Source organism: Triticum aestivum, chromosome 4B (genome assembly GCF_018294505.1).
Source record: "Triticum aestivum cultivar Chinese Spring chromosome 4B, IWGSC CS RefSeq v2.1, whole genome shotgun sequence".
In the NCBI taxonomy this organism is placed as follows: domain Eukaryota; kingdom Viridiplantae; phylum Streptophyta; class Magnoliopsida; order Poales; family Poaceae; genus Triticum; species Triticum aestivum.
The window spans coordinates 31,150,489-31,176,190 of NC_057804.1; the positions used below are offsets into that span (position 1 = coordinate 31,150,489).

Sequence of the window (25,702 nt, forward strand, 5' to 3'; positions counted from 1 at the left end):
ACAAGTGTGGAAAAGGATAGTAACATTACCCCCCCTTTTTTTCTTTTTTTTGGCCTTTTTTTAGCCTTTCCTTTTTTTATTTTTTTATTTGGGGACAATGCTCTAATAATGATGATCATCACACTTCTAGTTATTTACAACTCATGAATTACAACTCAAAACTAGAACAAGATATGACTCTATATGAATGCCTCCGGCGGTGTACCGCGATGGGCAATTAATCAAGAGTGACATGTATGAAAAATTATGCATGGTGGATTTGCCACAAATACGATGTCAACTATATGATCATGCAAGGCAATATGACAATGATGATGCGTTTCATGATGAACGGAATGGTGGAAAGTTGCATGGCAATATATCTCGGAATGGCCATGGAAATGCCATAATAGGTAGGTATGATGGCTGTTTTGAGGAAGATATAAGGAGGTTTATGTGTGATAGAGCGTATCGTATCACAGGGTTTGGATGCACCGGCGAAGTTTGCACCAACTCTCAACTTGATAAAGGGCAATGCACGGTACCATAGAGGCTAGCAATGATGGTAAGGTAAAAGTGCGTATAATCCATGGACTCAACATTAGTCATAAAGAACTCATATACTTATTGCAAAAGTTTTATTAGCCCTCGAAGCAAAGTACTACTACGCATGCTCCTAGGGGGGGGGGGGTTGGTAGGAGTTAACCATCGCATGCCCCCGACCTCCACACATAAGGAAGGCAATCAAAAGAGCACCCTATGCGATAAATTTGTCACACAACGGTTACCATACGTGCATGCTACAGGACTTGCAAACCTCAACACAAGTATTTCTTAAATTCACAATTACATCAACTAGCATGACTCTAATATTACCACCTTCATATCTCAAAACAATTATTAAGCATCAAATTGATCATAGCATCCAATTCACTTTCTATGATAGTTTTTATTATACCCAACTTAGATGCTCATCATTCTAGGACCAATTTTATAACCATAGCAAAAACCATGCTGTTCTAAAAGACTCTCAAAATAATATAAGTGAAGCATGAGAGATCAACAATTTCTACAAAATGAAGCCACCGCCGTGCTCTAAAAGATATAAGTGAAGTACTAGAGCAAAACTATCTAGGTCAAAAGATATAAGTGAAGCACATAGAGTATTCTAATAAATTCCAAATCAAGTATTTCTCTCCCAAAAGGTGTGTACATCAAGGATGATTGTGGAAATCTAGAAAGCAAATACTAATATCATACAAGACGCTCCAAGCAAAACACATATCATGTGGCGACTAAAAATATAGCTCTAATTAAAGTTACCGATAGACGAAGACGAAAGAGGGGATGCCTTCCGGGGCATCCCCAAGCTTAGGCTTTTGGTTGTCCTTGAATATCTTGGGGTGCCATGGGAATCCCCAAGCTTAGGCTTTTGCCACTCCTTATTCCATAATCCATCAAATTTTTATCCAAAACTTGAAAACTTCACAACACAAAACTCAACAGGAAATCTCATAAGCTTCGTTAGTGCAAGAAAGAAAAAACACCACATAAGGTACTATAATGAACTCATTATTTGTTTATATTGGTGTTAAACCTACTGTATTCCAACTTCTCTATGGTTCATACCACCCGATACTAACCATAGATGCATCAAAATAAGCAAACAACACACGAAAAGTAGAATCTGTCAAAAACAGAATAGTGTGTAGCAATCTGTAACTTTCGAATACTTCTGGAACACCAAAAATCCTACCAAAATAGGACGTCCTAGATAATTTGTCTATTGATCTACAGAAAAACGAATCAACACAAAAGCATGTTTATGTGATTTATTGATTTTTTTTCTCGTGAGTGAAAAGTTTCTGTTTTTCAGCAGAATCAAATTAATTATCACCATAGGTTATCCTATAGGTTCTACTTGGCACAAACACTAATTAAAACATAAAAACACATCTAACTAGAGGCTAGATTAATTATTTATTACTAAACAGGAACAAAAAGCAAGAAACAAAAATAAAATTGGGTTGCCTCCCAACAAGCACTATCGTTTAACGCCCCTAGCTAGGCATAAAAGCGAGGATAGATCTAAGTATTGCCATCTTTGGCATTCAATTCACAAGTGGCTCGCATAATAGATTCATATGGTAATTTAACTTTATTTCTATGGAAGTGTTCCATGCCTTTCCTTAATGGAAATTGGAATCTAATATTCCCTTCCTTCATATCAATAATTGCACCAATCATTCTAAGGAAGATCTACCAAGAATAATAGGACATGAAAGATTGCAATCTATGTCAAGAACAATAAAATCCACGGGCACATAGTTCCTATTTGCAACAATAATAACATCATTAATCCTTCCCATAGGTTTTTTAATTGTGGAATCCGCAAGGTGCAAATTTAAAGAGCAATCATCAAATTCATGGAAACCTAGCACATCACATAAAGTTTTCGGAATCATGGAAACACTAGCACCCAAATCACACAAAGCATAGCATTCATGGTCTTTTATTTTATTTTTTATTGTAGGTTCCCATTCATCATAAAGTTTTCTAGGTATAGAAACTTCCAAATTAAGTTTTTCCTCATAAGATTGCATCAAGGCATCAACAATATATTTAGTAAAAGCTTTATTTTGGCTATAAGCATGAGGAGAATTCAACACAGATTGCAACAAGGAAATACAATCTATTAGAGAACAATTATCATAATTAGATTCCTTGAAATCCATAATAGTGGGTTCAATGCTATTTAAAGTCTTGACCTCTCCAGTCCCACTTTTACCAAATTTAGCATCAAGATCTAAAAAATCTGAATTATTGGGACGCCTTTTAACTAAAGTTGACTCGTATCCAGTCCCATCATTATCAAGATTCATATTGCAAAACAAGGATTTAATAGGAGATACATCAATAACTATTAGATCTTCATCATTATTTTCATGGGAACTAGAAGAACACGCTTTTACAAAGCAATTTTCTTAGCACGCAATCTAGCGGTTCTTTCTTTGCACTCATCAATGGAAATTCTCATGGCTTTGAGAGACTCATTGATATCATGCTTAAGAGGAGTAGATCTAAGTTTGAAAGAATCAACATCAAGCGAAAGTCTATCAACATTCCTAGCCAAATCATCAACTTTAAGCAATTTTTCTTCAAGCAAAGCATTAAAGTTCTTTTGAGAGATCATAAATTCTTTAACACTATTCTCAAAATCAGAGGTCATCTTATTAAAATTTACATAAGAGTTGTTGTAGGAATTTCCATAATTATTAGAGGAATTATTAGGAAACGGTCTAGGATTGAAGTTTCCACTATAAGCATTGTTACCAAAATTATTCCTACCAACAAAATTCACATCCATAGATTCATTATTATTCTCAATCAAAGTAGACAAACTCATATCATTAGGATCAATAGGAGCACTCTTAGTAGCAAACAATTTCATAAGTTCATCCATCTTTCCACTCAAAACATTAATTTCTTCTATAGCATGCACTTTTTTACATCTTTTGGTGTGCCATTAAGAATAATTAGCCATAATGTTATCAAGGAGTTTGGTAGCTTCTCCTAAAGTGATTTCCATAAAAGTGCCTCCCGCGGCCGAATCTAAAAGATTTCTAGAAGCAAAATTCAATCCAGCATAAAAGTTTTGTATGATCATCCATAAATTCAAACCATGAGTAGGGCAATTGCGAATAATTAATTTCATTCTTTCCCAAGATTGGGCAACATGCTCATGATCAAGTTGTTTAAAATTCATAATATCATTCCTAAGCGAGATGGTCTTAGCGGGAGAAAAATATTTAGAGATAAAAGCATCTTTGCACTTATTCCAAGAATCAATACTATTTTTAGGCAAAGACGAAAACCAAGTTTTAGCACGATCTCTAAGTGAAAATGGAAATAACTTCAATTTAAGAATACCATTATTCGTATCTTTCTTCTTTTGCATATCACACAAATCAACAAAGTTGTTTAGATGAGTAGCGGCATCTTCACTAGGAAGGCCGGAGAATTGATCTTTCATAACAAGATTCAACAAAGCAGCATTGATTTCACAAGTTTCAACATCATTAAGAGGAGCAATCGGAGTGCTAAGGAAATCATTATTATTGGTATTGGAAAAATCACACAATTTGGTATTATCTTGCACCATAGCGACAAACAATCCAACACACAAGCACACACAAAAAGGCAAGCGAAAGAGAGAGGAGAAGAAGATTGGGAAAGAGAGGGCGAATAAAATGGCAAGGGTGAAGTGGGGGAGAGGAAAACGAGAGGCAAATGGCAAATAATGTAATGCGAGTGAGATGAGTTTGTGATGGGTACTTGGTATGTCTTGACTTGAGCGAAGACCTCCTCGGCAATGGCGCCATAAATCCTTCTTGCTACGTCTTGAGCTTGCGTTGGTTTTCCTTGAAGAGGAAAGGGTGATGCAGCACAGTAGCGTAAGTATTTCCCTCAGTTTTTGAGAACCAAGGTATCAATCCAATAGGAGGCTCCTCAAAAGTCCCACACACCTACACAAACAAACAAGAACCTCGCAACCAACGCGATAAAGGGGTTGTCAATCCCTTCACGGAAACTTGCGAAAGTGAGATCTGATAGAGATAATATGATAAGATAAATATTTTTGGTATTTTTATGATATAGATTGGAAAGTAAAAGATGCAAATAAAAGTAGATAGAAAAACTTATATGATAAAAGATAGACCCGGGGGCCATAGATTTCACTAGTGGCTTCTCTCAAGATAGCATAAGTATTATGGTGGGTGAACAAATTACTGTCGACCAATTGATAGAAAAGTGCATAGTTATGAGATTATCTAGGCATGATCATGTATATAGGTGATATGTCCATCTTGCATCATGCTTTTATATCAATATTTATTGCATTATGGGCTATCATTACACTTTATATCTTAGTATTTATGGCTATTCTCTCTTATTTTATAAGGTTTACCATGAAGAGGGGGAATGCTGGCAGCTGGAATTCTGGCTGGAAAAGGAGCAAACATTGGAAACCTATTCTGCACAACTCCAAAAGTCCTGAAACTCCACGAAACAACCTTTTGGATTTATTAAGAATTTATGAGCGAAAGAAATAGGCCAGGGGGGGCACACCCTGTCCAAGAGACAAGGGGGCGCCCCCTATAGGGCGCCCCCCTATCTCCTGGGCCCCCTGGTGGGCCTCCGGCGTCCATCTTCTGCTATATCATCACTTTTACCCTGGAAAAAATCGTGGGCAAGCTTACGGGATGAAACTCCGCTGCCACGAGGCGGAATCTTGGCGGAATCAATCTAGGGCTCTGGCGGAGGTGTTCTGCCGGGGACACTTCCCTCCGGGAGGGGGAAATCATCACCAACGTCATCACCAACGATCCTCTCATTAGGAGGGGGTCAATCTCCATCAACATCTTCACCAGCACCATCTCCTGTCAAACCCTAGTTCATCTCTTGTATCCAATCTTGTATCCAAAACCACAAATTGGTACATGTGGGTTGCTAGTAGTGTTGATTACTCCTTGTAGTTGATACTTATTGGTTTACTTGGTGGAAGATCATATGTTCAGATCCTTAATGCATATTATTACACCTCTGATTATGAACATGATTATGCTTTGTGAGTAGTTACTTTAGTTCCTGAGGACATGGGTGAAGTCTTGTTATTAGTAGTCATTTGAATTTGGTATTCGTTCGATATTTTGATGAGATGTATGTTGTCTTTCCTCTAGTGGTGTTATGTGAACGTCGACTACATGACACTTCACCATTATTTGGGCCTAGAGGAAGGCATAGGGAAGTAATAAGTAGATGATGGGTTGCTAAAGTGATAGAAGCTTAAACCCTAGTTTATGCGTTGCTTCGTTAGGGGTTTATATGGGCCCATATGTTTAATGTTGTGGTTAGGTTTACCTTAATACTCCTTTTTGTAGTTGTGGATGCTTGCAATAGGGGTTAATCATAAGTGGGATGCTTGTCCAAGTTAGGGCAGTACCCAAGTGCCGGTCCACCCACATATTAAATTATCAAAGTACCGAACGCGAATCATATGAGTGTGATGAAAACTAGCTTGACGATAATTCCCAATGTGTCCTCGGGAGCTCCTTTATTATTATTAGAATTTGTCCAGGCTTATCCTTTGCTACATAAAGGATTGGGCCACCTTGCTGCACCTTATTTACTTTGTTTACTTGTTACTCGTTACTATTTATCCTATCGCAAAACTATCTATCACCTACTATTTCAGTGCTTGCAGAGAAAACCTTACTGAAAAATTGCTTATCATTTCCTTCTGCTCCTCGTTGGGTTTGACACTCTTACTTATCGAAAGGACTACGATAGATCCCCTACACTTGTGGGTCATCAAGACTCTTTTCTGGCGCCGTTTCCGGGGAGTGTAGCGCTTTTGGTGAGTGGAACTTGGTAAGGAAACATTTATTTAGTGTGCTGAAATTTTCTGTTACTTGTCACTATGGAAACTAACCCTTTGAAGGGCTTGTTCGGGGTATCTTCACCCCAACCAGAAGAGCAAAGATATGCTCCTCAACCTACTGAACCTTATGAAAATATTCACTTTGAGATTCCTTCGGGTATGATAGAAAAACTGCTAGCTAATCCTTTTGCAGGAGATGGAACATTGCATCCCGATTTACACCTTATCTTTGTGGATGAAGTTTGTGGATTATTTAAGCTTGCAGGTATCCCCGATGATGTTGTCAAAAGGAAGGTATTCCCTTTATCTTTGAAGGGAGATGCAATGACATGGTATAGGCTATGTGATGATACGAGATTTTGGAATAATAAGCGACTGAAGTTGGAATGTCACCAGAAGTTCTATCCTATGCATCTTGTTCATCGTGATCGTAATTACATATATAATTTCTGGTCTCGCAAAGTGGAAAGCATTGCTCAAGCTTGGGGGAGGCTTAAATCCATGTTATATTCATGCCCCAATCATGAGCTCTCTTGGGAAATGATTATTCAGAATTTTTATGCTCGACTTTCTCTTGATAATCGCAACCTGCTCGATACTTCCTATGTTGGTTCCTATATGCTGAAGACTATTGATTTCAAATGGGACTTATTGGAAAGAATTAAACGCAACTCTGAAGATTGGGGTTCCGACGATGGTAAGGAGTCAGGTATGCCACCTAAGTTCGATTCTGTTAAATCTTTTATGGATACCGACGCTTTCCGTGGATTTAGCTCTAAGTATGGACTTGACTCTGAGATAGTAGCTACTTTTTGTGAAACTTTTGCTACTCACATTGATCTCCCTAAAGAGAAGTGGTTTAAATATAATCCTCCTGTTGAAGTGAAAGTAGTTGCACCTATTACAGTCAAAGAAAAGACTATTACATATAGTGATCCTATTATTCCTACTGCTTATGTCGAAAAACCTCCTTTTCCTGTTAGGATAAAAGATCATGTTAAAGCTTCGACTGTTGTTCGTAAGAGTAATACTAGGACTTATTCACCTCCTGAGCAAATTAATGTTGAACCTGGTATTGCTATGATTAAAGATCTCTTGGATGAAGACTTAGATGGGAATGTTATCTCTTTCATGGGTGAAACTGCTAATATTGCTAGACCCGATACTAAGACACGTAGACCTGTTGTAGGCACGCTTGTTATTTCTGTTAAAATAGGAGATCATTGTTATCATGGCTTATGTGATATGGGTGCTAGTGCTAATGTGATACCTTATGATCTTTATAAAGAAATTATGCACGATATTGCACCTGTTGAATTAGAAGACATTGATGTTACTATTAAGCTTGCTAATAGGGACACCATTAAACCTATTGGGATTGTTAGATATGTTGAAGTCTTGTGTGGGAAGATTAAATACCCTGCTGATTTTCTTGTTCTCGGTTCCCCACAAGATAATTTTTGTCCCATTATTTTTGGTAGACCTTTCTTGAATACTGCTAGTGCTAAGATTGATTGTGAAAAGAATATTTTCACTATTGGCATAGATGGTATGTCTCATGAGTTTAATTTTTCTAAGTTTAGTAGACAACCTCTTGAAAGGGAACCACCTAGTAAGGATGAAATTATTGGTCTTGCTTCCATTGTTGTTCCCCCAGCTGATCCGTTAGAACAATATTTGTTAGACTATGAAAATGATATGTTTATGAAGGAAAGGGAAGAAATAGACGAAGTGTTCCTTAAACAAGAACCTATACTAAAACATAACCTTCCCATTGAAATTCTTGGGGATCCCCCTCCACCCAAGGGTGATCCCGTGTTCGAACTCAAACCCTTACCTGATAATCTCAAGTATGCTTATCTTGATGAAAAATAAATATATCCTGTTATTATTAGTGCTAACCTTTCAGAGAAAGAAGAAAAAAGATTATTGAAAACTCTGAAGAAGCACCGAGATGCTATTGGATATACTCTGGATGATCTTAAGGGCATTAGTCCCACATTATGTCAACACAAAATTTCAGTGGAGAAAGATGCCAAACCAGTTAGAGATCCTCAAAGATGATTAAACCCCAAAATGAAGGAAGTGGTAAGAAAGGAGATTCTACAACTCCTTGAGGCAGGTATTATTTATCCCGTTGCTGATAGTTAATGGGTAAGCCCTGTCCATTGTGTCCCTAAAAAGGTAGGTATCACCGTTGTTCCTAATGATAAAGATGAATTGATTCCGCAAAGAATTATTACAGGCTATAGGATGGTAATTGATTTCCGTAAGTTAAATAAAGCCACTAAGAAAGATCATTACCCTTTACCTTTTATTGATCAAATGCTAGAAAGGCTATCCAAACACACACATTTTGCCTTTCTAGATGGTTATTCTGGCTTCTCTCAAATACCTGCGTCCGCGCAGGATCAATCTAAAACTACTTTTACTTGCCCTTTTGGTACTTTTGCTTATAGACGTATGCCTTTTGGTTTATGTAATGCACCTGCTACCTTTCAAAGATGCATGATGGCTATATTTTCTGATTTTTGTGAAAAGATTTGTGAGGTATTCATGGATGACTTCTCCGTCTATGGATCCTCTTTTGATGATTGTTTGAGCAATCATGATCGAGTTTTATAGAGATGCGAAGACACTAGCCTCGTCCTGAATTGGGAAAAGTGTCACTTTATGGTTAATGAAGGCATTGTCTTGGGGCACAAGATCTCTGAGAGAGGTATTGAAGTTGATAAATCCAAAGTTGATGCTATTGAAAAGATGCCATGTCCCAAGGACATAAAAGGTATAAGAAGTTTCCTTGGTCATGCCGGTTTTTATAGGAGGTTCATTAAGGACTTCTTTAAAATCTCTAGGCCTCTAACTAATTTATTGCAAAAATATATTCCTTTTGTCTTTGATGATGATTGTGTAGAAGCATTTGAAACACTTAAGAAAGCTTTGATCACTGCACCTATTGTTCAGCCACCTGATTGGAACTTACCTTTTGAAATTATGTGCGATGCTAGTGATTATGTTGTAGGTGCTGTTTTAGGGCAAAGAGTCGATAAGAAATTGAATGTTATCCAGTATGCTAGTAAGACTCTTGATACTGCCCAAAGAAATTATGCTACTACTGAAAAAGAGTTCTTAGTATTTGTGTTTGCATGTGATAAGTTTAGACCTTATATTGTTGATTCCAAAGTTACTATTCACACTGATCATGCTGCTATTAAATATCTTATGGAAAAGAAAGATGCTAAGCCTAGACTCATTAGATGGGTTCTCTTGCTCCAAGAATTTGACTTGCATATTATTGATAGAAAGGGAGCTGAGAACCCCGTTGCAGACAACTTGTCTAGGTTAGAGAATGTTCTTGATAACCCACTGCCTATTAATGATAGTTTTCCTGATGAATAGTTAGCGGTTGTCAATGCTTCTCATACTGCTCCTTGGTATGCTGATTGTGCTAATTACATTGTTGCTAAATATATACCGCCTAGTTTCACATACCAGCAAAAGAAAAAGTTCTTTTATGATTTAAGACATTACTTCTGGGATGATCCACACCTTTATAAAGGAGTAGATGGTGTTATTAGACGTTGTGTGCCTGAGCATGAATAGGAACAAATCCTACGCAAGTGTCACTCTGAATCTTATGGAGGACACCACACTGGAGATAGAACTGCACACAAGGTACTACAATCTGGTTTTTATTGGCCTACTCTCTTCAAAGATGCTCATAAGTTTTTCTTATCTTGTGATGAATGTCAAAGAATAGGTAACATTAGTAGACGTCAAGAAATGCCTATGAATTATTCTCTTGTTATTGAACCATTTGATGTTTGGGGCTTTGATTATATGGGACCTTTTCCTGCCTCCAATGGTTATACACATATTTTAGTTGCTGTTGATTACGTTACTAAGTGGGTAGAAGCTATTCCAACTAGTAGTGCTGATCATAACACTTCTATTAAAATGCTTAAAGAAGTTATTTTTTCGAGGTTTGGAGTCCCCAGATATCTTATGACTGATGGTGGTTCACACTTTATTCATGGTGATTTCCGTAAGATGCTTGCTAAGTATGATGTCAATCATAGAATCGCATCTCCTTATCACCCGCAGTCTAGTGGTCAAGTAGAGTTGAGCAATAGAGAGCTCAAATTAATTTTGCAAAAGACTGTGAATAGATCTAGAAAGAATTGGTCCAAAAAACTTGATGATGCATTATGGGCCTATAGGACTGCATACAAAAATCCTAAGGGTATGTCTCCATATAAGATGGTTTATGGAAAAGCATGTCATTTACCTCTTGAACTTGAACATAAAGCATATTGGGCTATTAAAGAGCTCAATTATGACTTCAAACTTGCCGGTGAGAAGAGGTTGTTTGATATTAGCTCACTTGATGAATGGAGAACCCAAGCATATGAGAATGCCAAGCTCTTTAAAGAAAAAGTCAAACGCTGGCATGATAAGAGGATACAAAAGCGTGAGTTTAACGTAGGAGATTATGTGTTATTATTCAACTCTCGTTTAAGATTTTTTGCAGGAAAACTTCTCTCAAAATGGGAAGGTCCCTACGTTATCGAGGAGGTCTATCGTTCCGGTGCTATAAAAATTAACAACTTCGAAGGCACAAATCCGAGGGTGGTTAACGATCAAAGAATCAAGCATTATATTTCAGGTAATCCTATCAATGTTGAAACTAATGTTATTGAAACCATAACCCTAGAGGAATACATAAGAGACACTTTCCAGAATGTTCCAGACTCTGAAAAGGCATATGTATGTGGTACGGTAAGTACACCGACTCCAAAACAACTCTAATGGCAATTTTTATCAGTTTTGGATTATTAAAGAATTTTAGGAAGAAAGAAGTAGTCCGAAAGGGACACGAGGCTCCCACGAGAGAGGAGGGCGCCCCACCCCCTGTAGGTGCGCCCCCTATCTCGTGGGCACCTCGTGCGCCTCCCGGACTCTGTTTTCTTGTATGTTATGTATTTTGGTTGGTAAAAATTCATTATATATACTCCCAAAGGTTTTGACCACTGTATCACGCAAATATCCTCTGTTTTCGTTTCGAGCTGTTCCTGTTGCAGAATAAAGCAAGATGTCTTCTCAGGAATCAGTTGGGGGGAGCCGGGTGTCTCACCCAACGCCAGGTCCAGGAGGAAACGATGATGTCTATCACTTTGGACCATCAACGGAGGATGAGATGGAGGCTGATTTGAAAAGGATAGATGCCATGGAAGAATATCAAGAAGTTACCTCTCGTCTCCAAGCAGATTTCACTGTGGGGGAACTACCTAGCTTGGCTGTCCCTGTCTCGGTCATCCCTTCCAACTCTAGATTTCTTTCTTATGAAAATATGAAAAAGAGTTTCATGTGTTCTCCAGCAGCTATGCAACATCCTTGGGTAAAAGGAGCCTTGGCCGTTACGGGCAAGCTCCGTAAAGAGATTTTGGACCTTAAACGACAAATCAATAAGCTCGAGGAGGAGAACCGTATCCTGAAGGGTATCATCGCCAAGAAGATCATAACACCAACCGTGAAGAAGGAGAAATAATCACATGGGTATGGGCACTCCCCTTGGCAACCGCCAAGCTTGGGGGAGGTGCCCTGGTATCATATCACCATCACACTCCTATCTTTACTGCTTTATTTAGTTCGATCCTTTTAGTAGTATCTTGATCTAGTAGATTGAAGTTTTGATATCAAGTAGTTTTTAGTTTTTCTTTGTGATCTATTTATGTAAGCGAGTCCGTGTGCTATCTATAATAAAGATTAGTGTTGAGTCAAGGGCTTTGCTATGTTGCTATGATCTTGAGAAAGTAGAAAGAACAAAAGAGTTCATATTGATCTTATGGACAGCGATAACTTCACACATAGAAAGTATGAGGCATAAAAATTGTTGAGAGTTGATGAACGTAGCCTTGGTCATCGTTGCAATTAATAGGAAGTGATAAGGAAAAGAGAGGTTCACATATAGATATATTATCTTGGACATCTTTTATGATTGTGAAGCACTCATTAAGTATGACATGCTAAAAGAGTTGATGTTGGACAAGGAAGACAACATAATGGTTTATGTTTTCCGACATTTCAGTTAAAGTATATTGTCATTGACCTTCCAAACATGTTGAGCTTGCCTTTCCCCCTCTTGCTAGCCAAAATTCTTTGCACCAAGTAGAGATACTACTTGTGCTTCCAAATATCCTCAAACCCAGTTTTTGCCATGAGAGTCCACCATACCTACCTATGGATTGAGTAAGATCCTTCAAGTAAGTTGTCATCGGTGCAAGCAATAAAAATTGCTCTCTAAATATGTATGACTTATTAGTGCAGAGAAAATAAGCTTTGTACGAACTTGTTGTGGAAGTAATAAAAGCGACTGATTGCATAATAAAGGTCCACATACAAGGGGCAATATAAAGTGACGTTCTTTTGCATTAAGATTTCGTGCATCAACCCTAAACGCGCATGACAACCTCTGCTTCCCTCTGCGAAGGGCCTATCTTTTACTTTATGTTTTTACTTTATGCTTGAGTCAAGGTGATCCTCACCTTTCCACTTTTTCATTTTATCCTTTGGCAAGCTCCTCGTGTTTGAAAGATCATGATACATATATCCAATTGGATGTAAGTTGGCATAGGATATTATTGTTGACATCACCTAAAGGTGAATACATTGGGAGGCACCACAATAAGCCCCTATCTTTCTCAGTGTCCGACTGAAACTCTATAACCACAAGTATTGCGTGAGTGTTAGCAATTATAGGAGACTACGAGATAGTTGAGTATGTGAGCTTGCTGAAAAGCTCTGTTATTGACTCTTTCTGATGTTACGATAAATTGCAATTGCTTCAATGACTGAGATTATAGTTTGTTAGTTCTTGATGAAGTTTATGAACCATACTTGACATTGTGAATTGCTTATTACTTGAGCATAAGAAATCATATGATAAAATCTATATATGTTGTTGTTATTAAAATGATCATGATGCCCTCATGTCCGTATTTTATTTTTATCGACACCTCTATCTCTAAACATGTGGACATATTTCTCAATCTCGGTTTCCGCTTGAGGACAAGCGAGGTCTAAACTTGGGGGAGTTTATACGTCCATTTTGCATCATGCTTTTATATCAATATTTATTGCATTATGGGCTGTCATTACACTTTATATCTCAATATTTATGGCTATTCTCTCTTATTTTACAAGGTTTACCATGAAGAGGGGAATGTCGACAGCTGGAATTCTGGCTGGAAAAGGAGAAAACGTTGGAAACCTATTCTGCACAACTCCAAAAGTCCTAAAACTCCACGAAACAACTTTTTGGATTTATTAAGAATTTATGAGCAAAAGAAATAGGCCAGGGGGCCCACACCCTGTCCAGGAGACAGGGGGCGCGCCCCCTATCTCCTGGGGCCCCTGGTGGGCCTCCGGCGTCCATCTTCTGCTATATCATCACTTTTACCCTGGAAAAATCGTGGGCAAGCTTACGGGACAGAACTCCGCCGCCACGAGGCGAAACCTTGGCGGAATCAATCTAGGGCTCTAGCAGAGCTGTTCTGCCGGGGACACTTCCCTCCGGGAGAGGGAAATCATCACCAACGTCATCACCAACGATCCTCTCATCGGGAGGGGGGCAATCTCCATCAACATCTTCACTAGCACCATCTCCTCTCAAACCCTAGTTCATCTCTTGTATCCAATCTTGTATCCAAAACCACAAATTGGTACCTGTCGGTTGCTAGTAGTGTTGATTACTCCTTGTAGTTGATACTTATTGGTTTACTTGGTGGAAGATCATATGTTTAGATCCTTAATGCATATTATTACACCTCTGATTATGAACATGATTATGCTTTGTGAGTAGTTACTTTAGTTCATGAGGACATGGGTGAAGTCTTGCTATTAGTAGTCATGTAAATTTGGTATTCGTTCGATATTTTGATGAGATGTATGTTGTGTTTCCTCTAGTGGTGTTATATGAACGTCGACTACATGACACTTCACCATTATTTGGGCCTAGAGGAAGGCATAGGGAAGTAATAAGTAGATGATGGGTTGCTAGAGTGACAGAAGCTTAAACCCTAGTTTATGTGTTGCTTCGTTAGGGGTTTATATGGGCCAATATGTTTAATGTTGTGGTTAGGTTTACCTTAATACTCCTTTTTGTACTTGCGGATGCTTGCAATAGGGGTTAATCATAAGTGGGATGCTTGTCCAAGTTAGGGCAGTACCCAAGTGGCCGGTCCACCCACATATCAAATTATCAAAGTACCGAACACGAATCATATGAGCGTGATGAAAACTAGCTTGACGATAATTCCCAATGTGTCCTCGGGAGCTCCTTTATTATTATTAGAATCTGTCCAAGCTTATCATTTGCTACATAAAGGATTGGGCCACCTTGCTGCACCTTATTTACTTTGTTTACTTGTTACTCGTTACTATTTATCCTATCGCAAAACTATCTATCACCTACTATTTCAATGCTTGCAGAGAAAACCTTACTGAAAACCGCTTATCATTTCCTTTTGCTCCTCGTTGGGTTCGACACTCTTACTTATCGAAAGGACTACGATAGATCTCCTACACTTGTGGGTCATCAATAGGCATCACGTCCATAACAAGTAGACCGACTCCTGCCTGCATCTACTACTATTACTCCACACATCGACCGACTCCTACCTGCATCTAGAGTATTAAGTTCATAAGAACAGAGTAACGCATTAAGCAAGATGACATGATGTGGAGGGATAAACTCATGCAATATGATATAAACCCCATCTTTTTATCCTCGATGGCAACAATACAATACGTGTCTTGCTGCCCCTACGGTCACTGGGAAAGGACACCACAAGATTGAACCCAAAGCTAAGCACTTCTCCCATGGCAAGAAAGATCAATCTAGTAGGCCAAACCAAACTGATAATTCAAAGAGACTTGCAAAGATAACCAATCATACATAAAAGAATTCAGAGGAGATTCAAATATTTCTCATAGATAAACTTGATCATAAACCCACAATTCATTGGATCTCGACAAACACACCGCAAAAAGAGTTACATCAAATAGATCTCCAAGAAGAGGAAGGAGAACTTTGTATTGAGAATCAAAGAGAGAGAAAAAGCCATCTAGCTAATAACTATGGACCCGAAGGTCTGTGGTAAACTACTCACAACTCATCGGAGAGGCCTTGGAGATGATGCAGATGCCCTCCATGGTGGATTCCCCCTCCGTTGAAGCACCGGCGGCGGCTCCAAGATGGGATCTCGTGGATACAGAAGGTTGCGGTGGTGGAATTAGGTTTTCGTGGTCGCTCTGATGGCTTCAGGGTACGGGTGTATATATAGGAGGAAGAAGCACGTTGGTGGACAATCCAGGGGCCCATGAGGGTGGGGGGCGCCCACCCTTACAGGGCGCGTCGGGCACCCTCGTGGCCGCCTCGTTTGTTGCTTGACGTCCACTCCAAGTCTTCAGGTTGGCATTTGTTCCAAAAAGATCGTTCCCGAAGGTTTCATCCCGTTTGGACTCTATTTGATATTCCTTTTCTTCGAAACACTGAAATTGGCAAAAAAAAATAGCAATTCGGGTTGTGCCTCTGGTTAGTAGGTTAGTCCCAAAAATGATATAAAAGTGTAAAGTAAAGCCCATAAACATCCAAAACAGGTAATATAATAGCATGGAACAATCAAAAATTATAGATACGCTGGAGACGTATCAACGGTTAAGAGAAACTTGTTTTTCTTTGAGGTGCCCCCTGCCCTTGTATATAATGGAGGGAGGGAGAGAAACCGGCCCCCTAGGGGCGCGCCAAGTGTATGGAGTCCTACTAGGACTTCCAAGTTCTAGTAGGAATCCTTTCCCTTTTAGGAGTAGGAGAGAAGGAAAGAAAGAGGGAGTAGGAAAGGGCAAGGTGGGCGCCGCCCCTTCCCCTAGTCCAATTCGGACCCATGGGAGGGGGAGGCGCCACCTCCCCTTTGGCCTGCCTCCTCCTTTCCCGTATGGCCCAATAAGGCCCATTACTTCTCCCGGTGAATTCTGGTAACACCCGGGTACTTTAAAAAATACCCGAATCACTCGGAACCTTTCCGATGTCCGAATATAGCCTTCCAATATATCGATCTTTACATCTCGACCATTTTGAGACTCCTCGTAACGTCCATGATCTCATCCGGGACTCCAAACAAACTTTGGTCATCAAAACACATAGCTCATAATACAAATCATCATCGAACGTTAAGCGTGCGGACCCTACGGGTTCGAGAACTATGTAGACATGATCGAGACACATTTTTGATCAATAACCAATTGCGGAACCTGGATGCTCATATTGGCTCCTACATATTCTACGAAGATCTTTATCGGTCAAACCGCATAACAACATACGTTGTTCCCTTTGTCATTGGTATGTTACTTGCCCGAGATTCGATCGTCGGTATCATCATACCTAGTTCAATCTCGTTACCCGCAAGTCTCTTTACTCGTTCCGCAATGCTTTATCCCGCAACTAACTCATTAGTCACATTGCTCGCAAGGCTTATAGTGATGAGCATTACCCAGAGGCCCCAGAGATACATCTCCAAAATACGGAGTGACAAATCCTAATTTCGATCTATGCCAACCCAACAAATACCTTCGGAGACACCTGTAGAGCATCTTTATAATCACCCAGTTATGTTGTGACGTTTGATAGCACACAAGGTGTTCCTCCGGTATTCGGGAGTTGCATAAACTCATAGTCTGAGGAACATGTATAAGTCATGAAGAAAGCAGTAGCAATTAAACTGTAACGATCATAATGCTAAGCTAATGGATGGGTCATGTCCATCACATCATTCTCCTAATGATGTGATCCCGTTCATCAAATGACAACACATGTCTATAGTTAGGAAACATAACCATCTCTGATTAACGAGCTAGTCAAGTAGAGGCATACAAGGGACACTATGTTTTGTCTATGTATTCACACATGTACTAAGTTTCCGATTAATACAATTCTAGCATGAATAATAAACACTTATCATGAAATAAGGAAATAAATAATAACTTTATTATTGCCTATAGGGCATATTTCCTTCACTTCCCTCCCCCCCCCCCCGCCGTCGGGCCCTGCCCGCGTGGTGCTGGCGGCGGCGGGCCAGCCCTTCCCCGCGCGCGGGCCCCCTTGCTCGGGTGGTGGTGGCTGGCAGCGGTGTGCTTTGGCCGGCGTTAGTGTGGCTCGGCGGTGCTGCTGCTGCGTGCCATAGTGCTCACGACGCGATGGTGCGGCCATTGGCCGTGGGGCAGTGCAGTGGCGCTGGTGGCTGGCGGCACCCGTCCAGCCCATATTTGGGCCCATTTGGACCCCATCTGGGTTGGGGCGGGCCGGTGGCTCGGCGTTCGGCAGCGGTGCTTCCTAGTGGTGGAGACGTGGCGGCGGTCTGTGGGCGGTGAGGACTCCGTCGATCGGCGAGCTGCAGCGTGGTGGCAGGACTGTCTAGGTCCATGTGGACCCGGCCGAGCCATCAGGGCCCGACAAGTCCTCGTCACCGCGTCCGGTCGGCTACACTACGACGGTGGATGTTGTCCCCTCCTTCCAGTCGAGGTGTGCTCGCTCTCGTGGCCGATGTCGCCTTTCCCTTGCTAGGTCTCGTGTTGGTAGCTCCAGTGAGGCGACGAGGGTTGTCCGGTAGCCGTGGTGGCACAAGCTGGTGGGCGGCTGATGGGGTGGTGCATTTTGAAGCACCTGTGGTGGTGGTGGTGGTGGTCGTGGATCAGGTGAAATCCCTGTCGGCTTGTCCGGCACCGATGTGGTGACGCCTGAGGGCGCCGTCGGTCCTTCCCGAGGGGCGTCGGGTGTATTTCTTCCCCACCATCCCCCGTGTACCGGGGGAAACCCTAGAACTTGTTCGTGCAACAATGACGATGCCGTCTCATCCCTTCCTGAAGGTGTTGCTTGGTGCGTGACGCTTCGGGATGTTGGGAGCGTGGTGGTACTTCTTCGGAGGGTGCAGCGATTGCCGGGCTTCCTTTCTCCGTTGATCTGCCGGTGTTAACATTTTTTTTCTCCTTTTTTTTCTTCTTGTCTTTCATTTTGGGCTTCTCTGTGCCGTGGCCCCGGGCAGGCTGGTTGTATCAGACGTTTGCTTTATATATAAAGCGGGGGGAAACCCTTTATCATCAACTACCTCCATTCATCTACGAGTATTGCTCCAATAGCCTTGTCAATTCCTCCTCATGAAACGAAACATCGACATTGACTTTCAAAGACTCGTGCATAGGCTTTATCCATTTTGATCTTCCTTCTTCCTCTCAATCTTAGCGCGTGTTGCTCGCATGAAGTTTGTGGCTAAAGCCTGACATAAGTTGTTGTTCTTTCCACCAGTTGAACGGGCTCGCCCGTTTGTCAAATGATGACGCTGCCCCCAAACATACCAAGAAGCAACAATTATAATTAAGCACATCATCTGTGAGGCCTCCTTTGATTTATAGGATAGGAATATCATGAGAATAGGAAAATCACAGGAAGTGAGATGACAAGTATTTCAATTCCTATAAAAAACGATGTGATTTGGTTCATATGATAGGAATTCATTTCATTGAGTCTAGACAAATATTTCTTTTCTTTTAAATGAGAAGAATTTGTTTCTACCCTACATAGGAATGAGACTCGATTTCTACAAATCAAATGACTTCAAACGAATTCTCCCTACAAAACTCCTACCCATTGAAATTCATACAAAATTCCCGTGAACCGAAAATGGCCTGAGTTTCTTCTCCGCATTGTCAGCAAGCAGTTGACTCTGCGTTGTTTTTGACCCATGTGTAACTTGAGTCTGACCGGTCATAGCAGGTTTGCTTTGTTAACGAACTCCAAGATACCTAGCTGTTTCCAGACTTCACCGACACGCTTGCACCCAAAAGATTCCGCCTCGTTTTGTTAAAATCAACTTGGGGACGAACCATTTTTAAAAAAAAAACTAGGGGACGAACCAAGTTGCAGCAACTATAAACCACCGCATTCAAATCTGAGTACAGCATTCTTCGAGTTGGCTGAGTGGTCTCGCCCTTTGTCAATTGACGATGCTGCCCCTAAACATGCCAAAGAAGCACCCTGAGCTCAGGGGTAGCAGTTGACTCGTGTTAACTTTTTTTTTTTTTTGAGAAAAGTTGACTCGTGTTAACTGGGCCTGATCGGTCATAGCAGGCCGCTTTGTTAATGAGCTCCAAGAGACCCGCTGCTTCCAGACTTCGCTGGCACGCTTGCACCCAAAGATTCCGCCTCGTTCTAATAAAAATAAATAAGAAAATCGCCTCTCTTTTTTTTTTTGCGCTCCCTCGTTTCAATAAAATAAGCGAAAACCACCCCATAAAAAAGCAGCGAGGCCCCGCTCCACTGCTGGCATTCCGCTCACTCACCTTTTGCAGAAAACCCACCGACTTCTCCAAAGCATCCCATTTCCGCCCCTCCTCGCTGCCCTCCTTCCCAATCTCCGCACCGCCACCGCGAGCGGCGGTACGCGCGCGCCAGATCGCCCGCCCCCTCGCCGCCGCACCGGCGCAGGTCCGCCGCGCCCCCGGCCGCCGCCATTGCGCGCGGACGAGCGACCCCGCCCCGCCCCGCCCCCTGAAGGACGCGAGGCGCCGCACCCACCCCGCGCGCGGGGGGAGGGCGCCGCCGCGGCGCGTACGGCGATGGTGATGATCAGCAGGCAGCTCCTGCTCACCTACCTCTACCTGCTCATCTACATCTGCCTCTCGTCGGGGGTCATCCTCTTCAACAAAGTACGGCCTCCCTCTCCCTCCCCCTCCCCAGCGCCGGCTTCACCGCTCGGAAACCACCGTGTGCGCCCAGTCCCACTGTGCGGCGGAGTGGAGCAAGTGACGACGTCACGATGAGCTAGCATTCGTCCCGTTCACGATTTCGTTCACATAGTACTAGTATTTCATTTCCCGTCGACGGTTTCAGGTGTAGTGCGGATTAAGTTTGGTATAGCTCTAGTGTGAATGCATGCTTCCTTGATTGCCGATTTGGTGCGCGGTCTGTTACAATGCCGATTTGGTGCTCTGTAGGGGTTTCTGGCTTATGGTTTGGTGAATCAAGGTTTTGCTGCATTACACTGTCGGTAACCTGTAGTATAATGTACTAGCTCCAAGGGTTGACCATTTGAGGAATCTTCTATTCGCATGCTGATAGTGCAGATCCAAACTCCAAAGCATTGCGTTCTTTAACCCCTTTCGTTTTTGGTATTATGTGCTTTCTTATGTACGTGACTTTGATTATGATGTATGTATGTTTTTCTAAAAAAAATCTGTTTATTTTTACAGTGGGTGCTATCTCCTAAGTACTTCAAATTCCCCTTTCCCATTACTCTCACAATGATTCACATGTCATTTTCTGGAGTCGTGGCGTTCTTCCTAGTCCGTGTTTTCAAGGTATGCTTCTCCATGCCACTTCCCTGTTAGAGCCTTCGATTTTCCTTGTACAATACTATCTCGTCTCTTATTTAATGAATAATGGTGGGCCTGCTTCAACAGAACGACTTGTAAATCAATAATATTCTCACGCAGCAATTGTTCTTGCAAGAACATATGCAAAGCTTGGGCTACTAGCTGTAATTGAACCGTTAGTTTTTCTAGTGACGCCATTTTGTTTTTCCTAGATGAGCTAATGGAGTCACTTGTATTTTGGTTTTCCAGGTTGTTGCACCTGTCAAGATGACTTTCCAAATGTAAGAGCATTCATTTTTGTTCCTTCATTGTATAAAGCTGAGCATTCAATTTTCTTCCTTCATTGTATAAAGCTGAGCATTCAATTTTCTTCCTTCATTGTATAAAGCTGAGCATTCATTTTTGTTCCTTCATTGTATAAAGCTGAATAATAGTAATTTGTGTCCTCCCTGATGCAGATATGCCACATCTGTAATTCCCATTAGTGCCTTCTTTGCGTCAAGTCTTTGGTAAGCTGATTGAAGACAATATGAAATTTTATTCCAATCTCTTTTTATTTCTCTAGGCTTCTTTACAATATCCCTACATGCAAAGGCAAGCCGATGCAGACATGTAGTATGTGAATGCATATATGCCTAAAATGGTGAAGCATCTTAAACTAATTTCGACTATTAATATTGCACAGAGGCATACTTGCAACATTGGTGTTTGTATCAACTGAATTGTTTGCCTTGAAATGATTATGTGTTTGTGTTGAAGTTGTTTGCAAACCTAGCAGGTGCTGCTATGTTCTTTGCGTTGGACTGTCTTATTGCACTATTTGCCTGATATACCTGTTGCTTGGAATTGGATGATGCAACTTCCTTATCATGTGAAATTGCTTAATGCAATAGCAATCTTAGTTGACATGGGTTGCTATATGGACAAAGGAGTGCTTTCTACACAGGCATTAAGCCTTTGACTTAATCTGGTTATGTTTACAAATTGAACATTCTATACCATTTATAACTTAGTTAATTTACTACTTCCCTTCTCAAGCTCCATAGAGTACTTATTATCCACTGAATGGCAGCTTGTTACTTTTCTTTAGAGTTGTCTTAACTCAGGTGTTCGCAGCATGTCCCTCCCTCGCATAATATTCATGCAAAACGTTATTGATTTTTGTTTTATATTTTACAGGTTCGGAAATACAGCATACTTATACATTTCAGTGGCCTTCATTCAAATGCTCAAGGCTTTGAGTGAGTTTACTGTGCAGCTTCCTTATATTGTCGTTATGATATGGTACTGATTGGAATTAATTCGAATTGCAGTGCCTGTGGCGACATTTATAATGGCCGTTCTATGTGGTACTGACAAATTAAGACGGGACCTTTTCTTGAACATGGTGCTGGTCAGTGTTGGTGTTGTAGTTTCATCATATGGGGAGATTCATTTTAATGTAATAGGAACATTATACCAAGTAACTGGCATTGTTGCGGAAGCCCTCAGGCTGGTCCTGACACAGGTCCTCCTCCAAAAAAAGGGATTAACCCTGAATCCTATTACAAGTCTGTATTACATAGCGCCTTGCAGGTACCAGATACTTCATCTAAAATTCTGAATAGTTGCTTGCTTATTATATTCTCTCTTGCAGAATCCTTGTACAAAAATATGTGAATTATCATTTCTATCTAACAGGATACTTGGAAAAATGACAACTGACATTTTCTTAAATTCTCTTAAGTGCTACTAATGAGCCAGTGATTTTAAATGCTCTTAATGCTTAATAGATGATTGGATAGGGATGCCGACTTAAGGAATAGAGATGACAACTTGACATGAGATTGAGGCCACACAACTACATTTGTAATATATGTTTGTAAAAATAAACTAGAACACGCTATTTTTATTGGTTTTAGTATGTATATTCTGAACCGAATCAGTAGTTCCCAAAAGGCATATCAAAATACATATATAATCCTATTTGGCATATGTTCAAACTCTGTAATTATGTAATGTTTCTGGTAGACATACACATGCATTATGCAACAAGCCCATTTGGTAGGTTCATCTGTTCATGACAACTTTCACTAGGACTTTTTTATATGATGCTAGGACTCTTATATGAGGTTGTTACTAGCAAACATCTGTTGCGTACTTTTTTCCTGGACTCAGTTCAAATGAGTTGTCAAAATTAATTAAGTTGCTATATTTGGCTGGTCATATTACTGAAGTCTTCATGTTCATTGGTGAATTTAGGTTCATAACATATGTTGCCTATATGTTAACCAAAGAATCATATGCATATATTGATGGACTTAAGTTATATTAGATGACTATTTTACTCATTATAAAGTACTCTACTTTACAATGTTTTGGTACTAGATTAATATCCATGAAGTTATTGTCAAATGTACTTTACAAGGAATATTTGTTTTTTAAGCATGAACCATAAATTCTGTTTAGCCATCTACAACCCATTGGCCGTTGCTTAGCATTGCCACTTCAGTCAAGAAGTCTAGTTTAGTTGAGTGTCGAGTCAAGTTTGTCGTAAGCCTAGTTAGCTGAAATCCTATACTTTGTGAAGTACATATGCATCTAGAAACATTTGACTTCTCACGATTGTTATGACTTACGAGTGTCATACCTTTTCATGCTTTAGAATACCATTTGCTCATAATGATTTAATTAAGTATGATCTCTCTCAGTTTATTCCAGAAGAGCTTCTTTGTATTACTAGAAACCAAACCATATGCACTATCCTATAAGTAAAACAAGCAGAGTTTGGCAATACTAATAACTAGCTCAATGCTGTTTCTTTTTAAAACATGCTGTGGGCATATCTTTTGTTGACATTCCTTCACAGCCTTTATGATTTCCATTTGAGGTTATTATAACTAAATATTGCATGTTCTGTATGTCTCTTAAATGCTTTAGTCTTCCACATTTATTCTAAGATGTAATTTATCTAATGTATTATTCTTTCATGCAGTTTCATCTTCCTATTTGGTCCATGGTATTTACTGGAAAAGCCAGAAATGGACATCTCTCCAATTCAGTTCAATTATTGGATATTTTTCTCGAATGCACTTGCTGCATTTGCGTTAAACATATCCATATTCCTAGTTATTGGAAGGACAGGAGCAGTCACTGTCAGAGTTGCAGGAGTTCTAAAGGACTGGATACTTATTGCCCTCTCGACCGTTATCTTTCCTGAATCTACTATTACAAGCCTCAACATAATTGGATATGCCGTTGGTAATTATTATGCATTCAGTTTCCGTCGAGTTTGCAAATGGATCTTGTAATAACAAGTTGGTATGCCTGTTTTGAATATATATTTTGCGAACAAACTCCTAACTTGTAGTAATTTAATGTGTAGCGCTCTCTGGCGTTGTCATGTACAATTATTTGAAGATGAAAGATGTGACAGCAATCCAACTTCCAATTGATAACACTGCTGATAGAGCTACCAAGGTTAGTGTACAGATCACACTGTAGTTTCGATATTTAATTTTCTTTAGCCTTTTTAGGTCGTCCATTGTACAATGTCATCAAGAGAAGCCTTTGATGTATCACTACTTCAGAGGGCATTATTGTTGCATTTTTCATATATATTTTTCTTCTTTCCTTCTCCCTACTTTTATTCGTTGTGGCGTATGACACCTCTAGTACAAAAATTCAATTGTTTTGCCCTGCCTATGTGTATCGTGTTGTCAGACAGGACATCATGGTTGTGGACTAGAGATGACTATTCTTATTCCTATGTTTTCTCACCATTTAGTAAAAGGCTTTTTTTATCTCCCCAGTGATGACTATTCTTATTCCTATGTTTTCTCACCACATGCCTTTTTTATCTCCTATTTCTTGAGCTTATCCTTGTTCTATCATCTAACAAACTTTTACAATCATCTGAGTACCTGACAGCGACCATCTTAGTGTCAGACATGCCTGGCATGCTGTTTCTTTGCTTAGCTTCCACTAAAGTTGATAGAACATACGGTTCCAATTTGTAGCGTATGTCACTCCGGTTCTCATCTGGTCACAAACACCTTATTAATCCACGGATACTAGTTTAAGAGTTTGTCTCTCGGGGATGTCAAGTTGCATTATATAAGCGTTCTGCTGTCCTTCCGGTCATGAAATGGTTGCCTTCAGTCTCTGATACATTCCTTTTCCTCTTTCAGGAGAAGAAGGTTGTCAACATATACAAACCCGACAGTTCCATTGACAGTATTGATGAAACTGTTGTTGGAGGTGTGGCAGTTGGAAGTATGGCAACAGAAGCTGCAGCTGTTGACGAGGAAGCCCCATTGATCCCTTCATCACGCATCTCCCATGTAACCCGGACACAAACAGGCGGTCTCAGTAGCAGATGACCACAGTTTTCTAAAGTTTTGAGTCGGTTGAGGTAGCAAACTTCATCCTATTATCTTCCTCCTGGATAGTCCGAGAACTACGAGAAGACCCTCTTTGGAAGCTCCGCCGATCGAGCGATTGGTCTTGCACGTTCCTTTTCTCCACGACACGTTTGCTTGGATGCCTTGCTAGTTGGCGCGGAAAGCTGTTTCAGGAGACACCTGGAGGTGAATTAGAGAAAGTTGCAGTGATAGAATGATTCATTACTTTTTATCTGTACCTGCGTATTTTGAGATTTTTTTTTCCGGTAGTCCATGTTAGATATACGACATTTCTTAACCCAGGGTATGGAAATGCTGTCGGGTCATAGATGGTGTAAGGCATCTTTGTAGATGCTAAATCTAATAGCAGAGGTTCCATTCCTTAAGCCGATGTGTGCTGTTCTTGTTGTCTTCAGCATGAGTACCAAATGCGGATTTTCGCTGGATAATATGATCTATTGATCTGATATTTCTA

The 25,702-nt window shown here is 40.5% G+C and overlaps 1 protein-coding gene across 1 annotated transcript; it reads left to right on the forward strand.

The window, feature by feature from the left end:
- Positions 1–19,856: 19,856 nt before the first annotated feature.
- Positions 19,857–25,702, forward strand: LOC123090804 (probable sugar phosphate/phosphate translocator At1g48230). The gene is made up of 9 exons (XM_044512144.1): positions 19,857–20,179; positions 20,723–20,830; positions 21,095–21,126; positions 21,304–21,354; positions 22,025–22,086; positions 22,159–22,420; positions 23,820–24,085; positions 24,210–24,304; positions 25,015–25,702. The coding sequence occupies exons 1-9, from the start codon at positions 20,090–20,092 to the stop codon at positions 25,204–25,206; spliced, it is 1,158 nt and encodes a 385-aa protein (XP_044368079.1). The 5' UTR covers positions 19,857–20,089; the 3' UTR covers positions 25,207–25,702.

What these genes read in the sequence shown, in the direction of transcription:
- LOC123090804 (XM_044512144.1), top strand. Translation starts at nt 20,090, where the DNA reads ATGGTGATGATCAGCAGGCAGCTCCTGCTCACCTACCTCTACCTGCTC. An exon ending in GTCAAGATGACTTTCCAAAT is followed by an intron (nt 21,127 to 21,303) that starts GTAAGAGCATTC and finishes TCCCTGATGCAG; the next exon opens with ATATGCCACATCTGTAATTC. An exon ending in CTGCTGATAGAGCTACCAAG is followed by an intron (nt 24,305 to 25,014) that starts GTTAGTGTACAG and finishes TTCCTCTTTCAG; the next exon opens with GAGAAGAAGGTTGTCAACAT.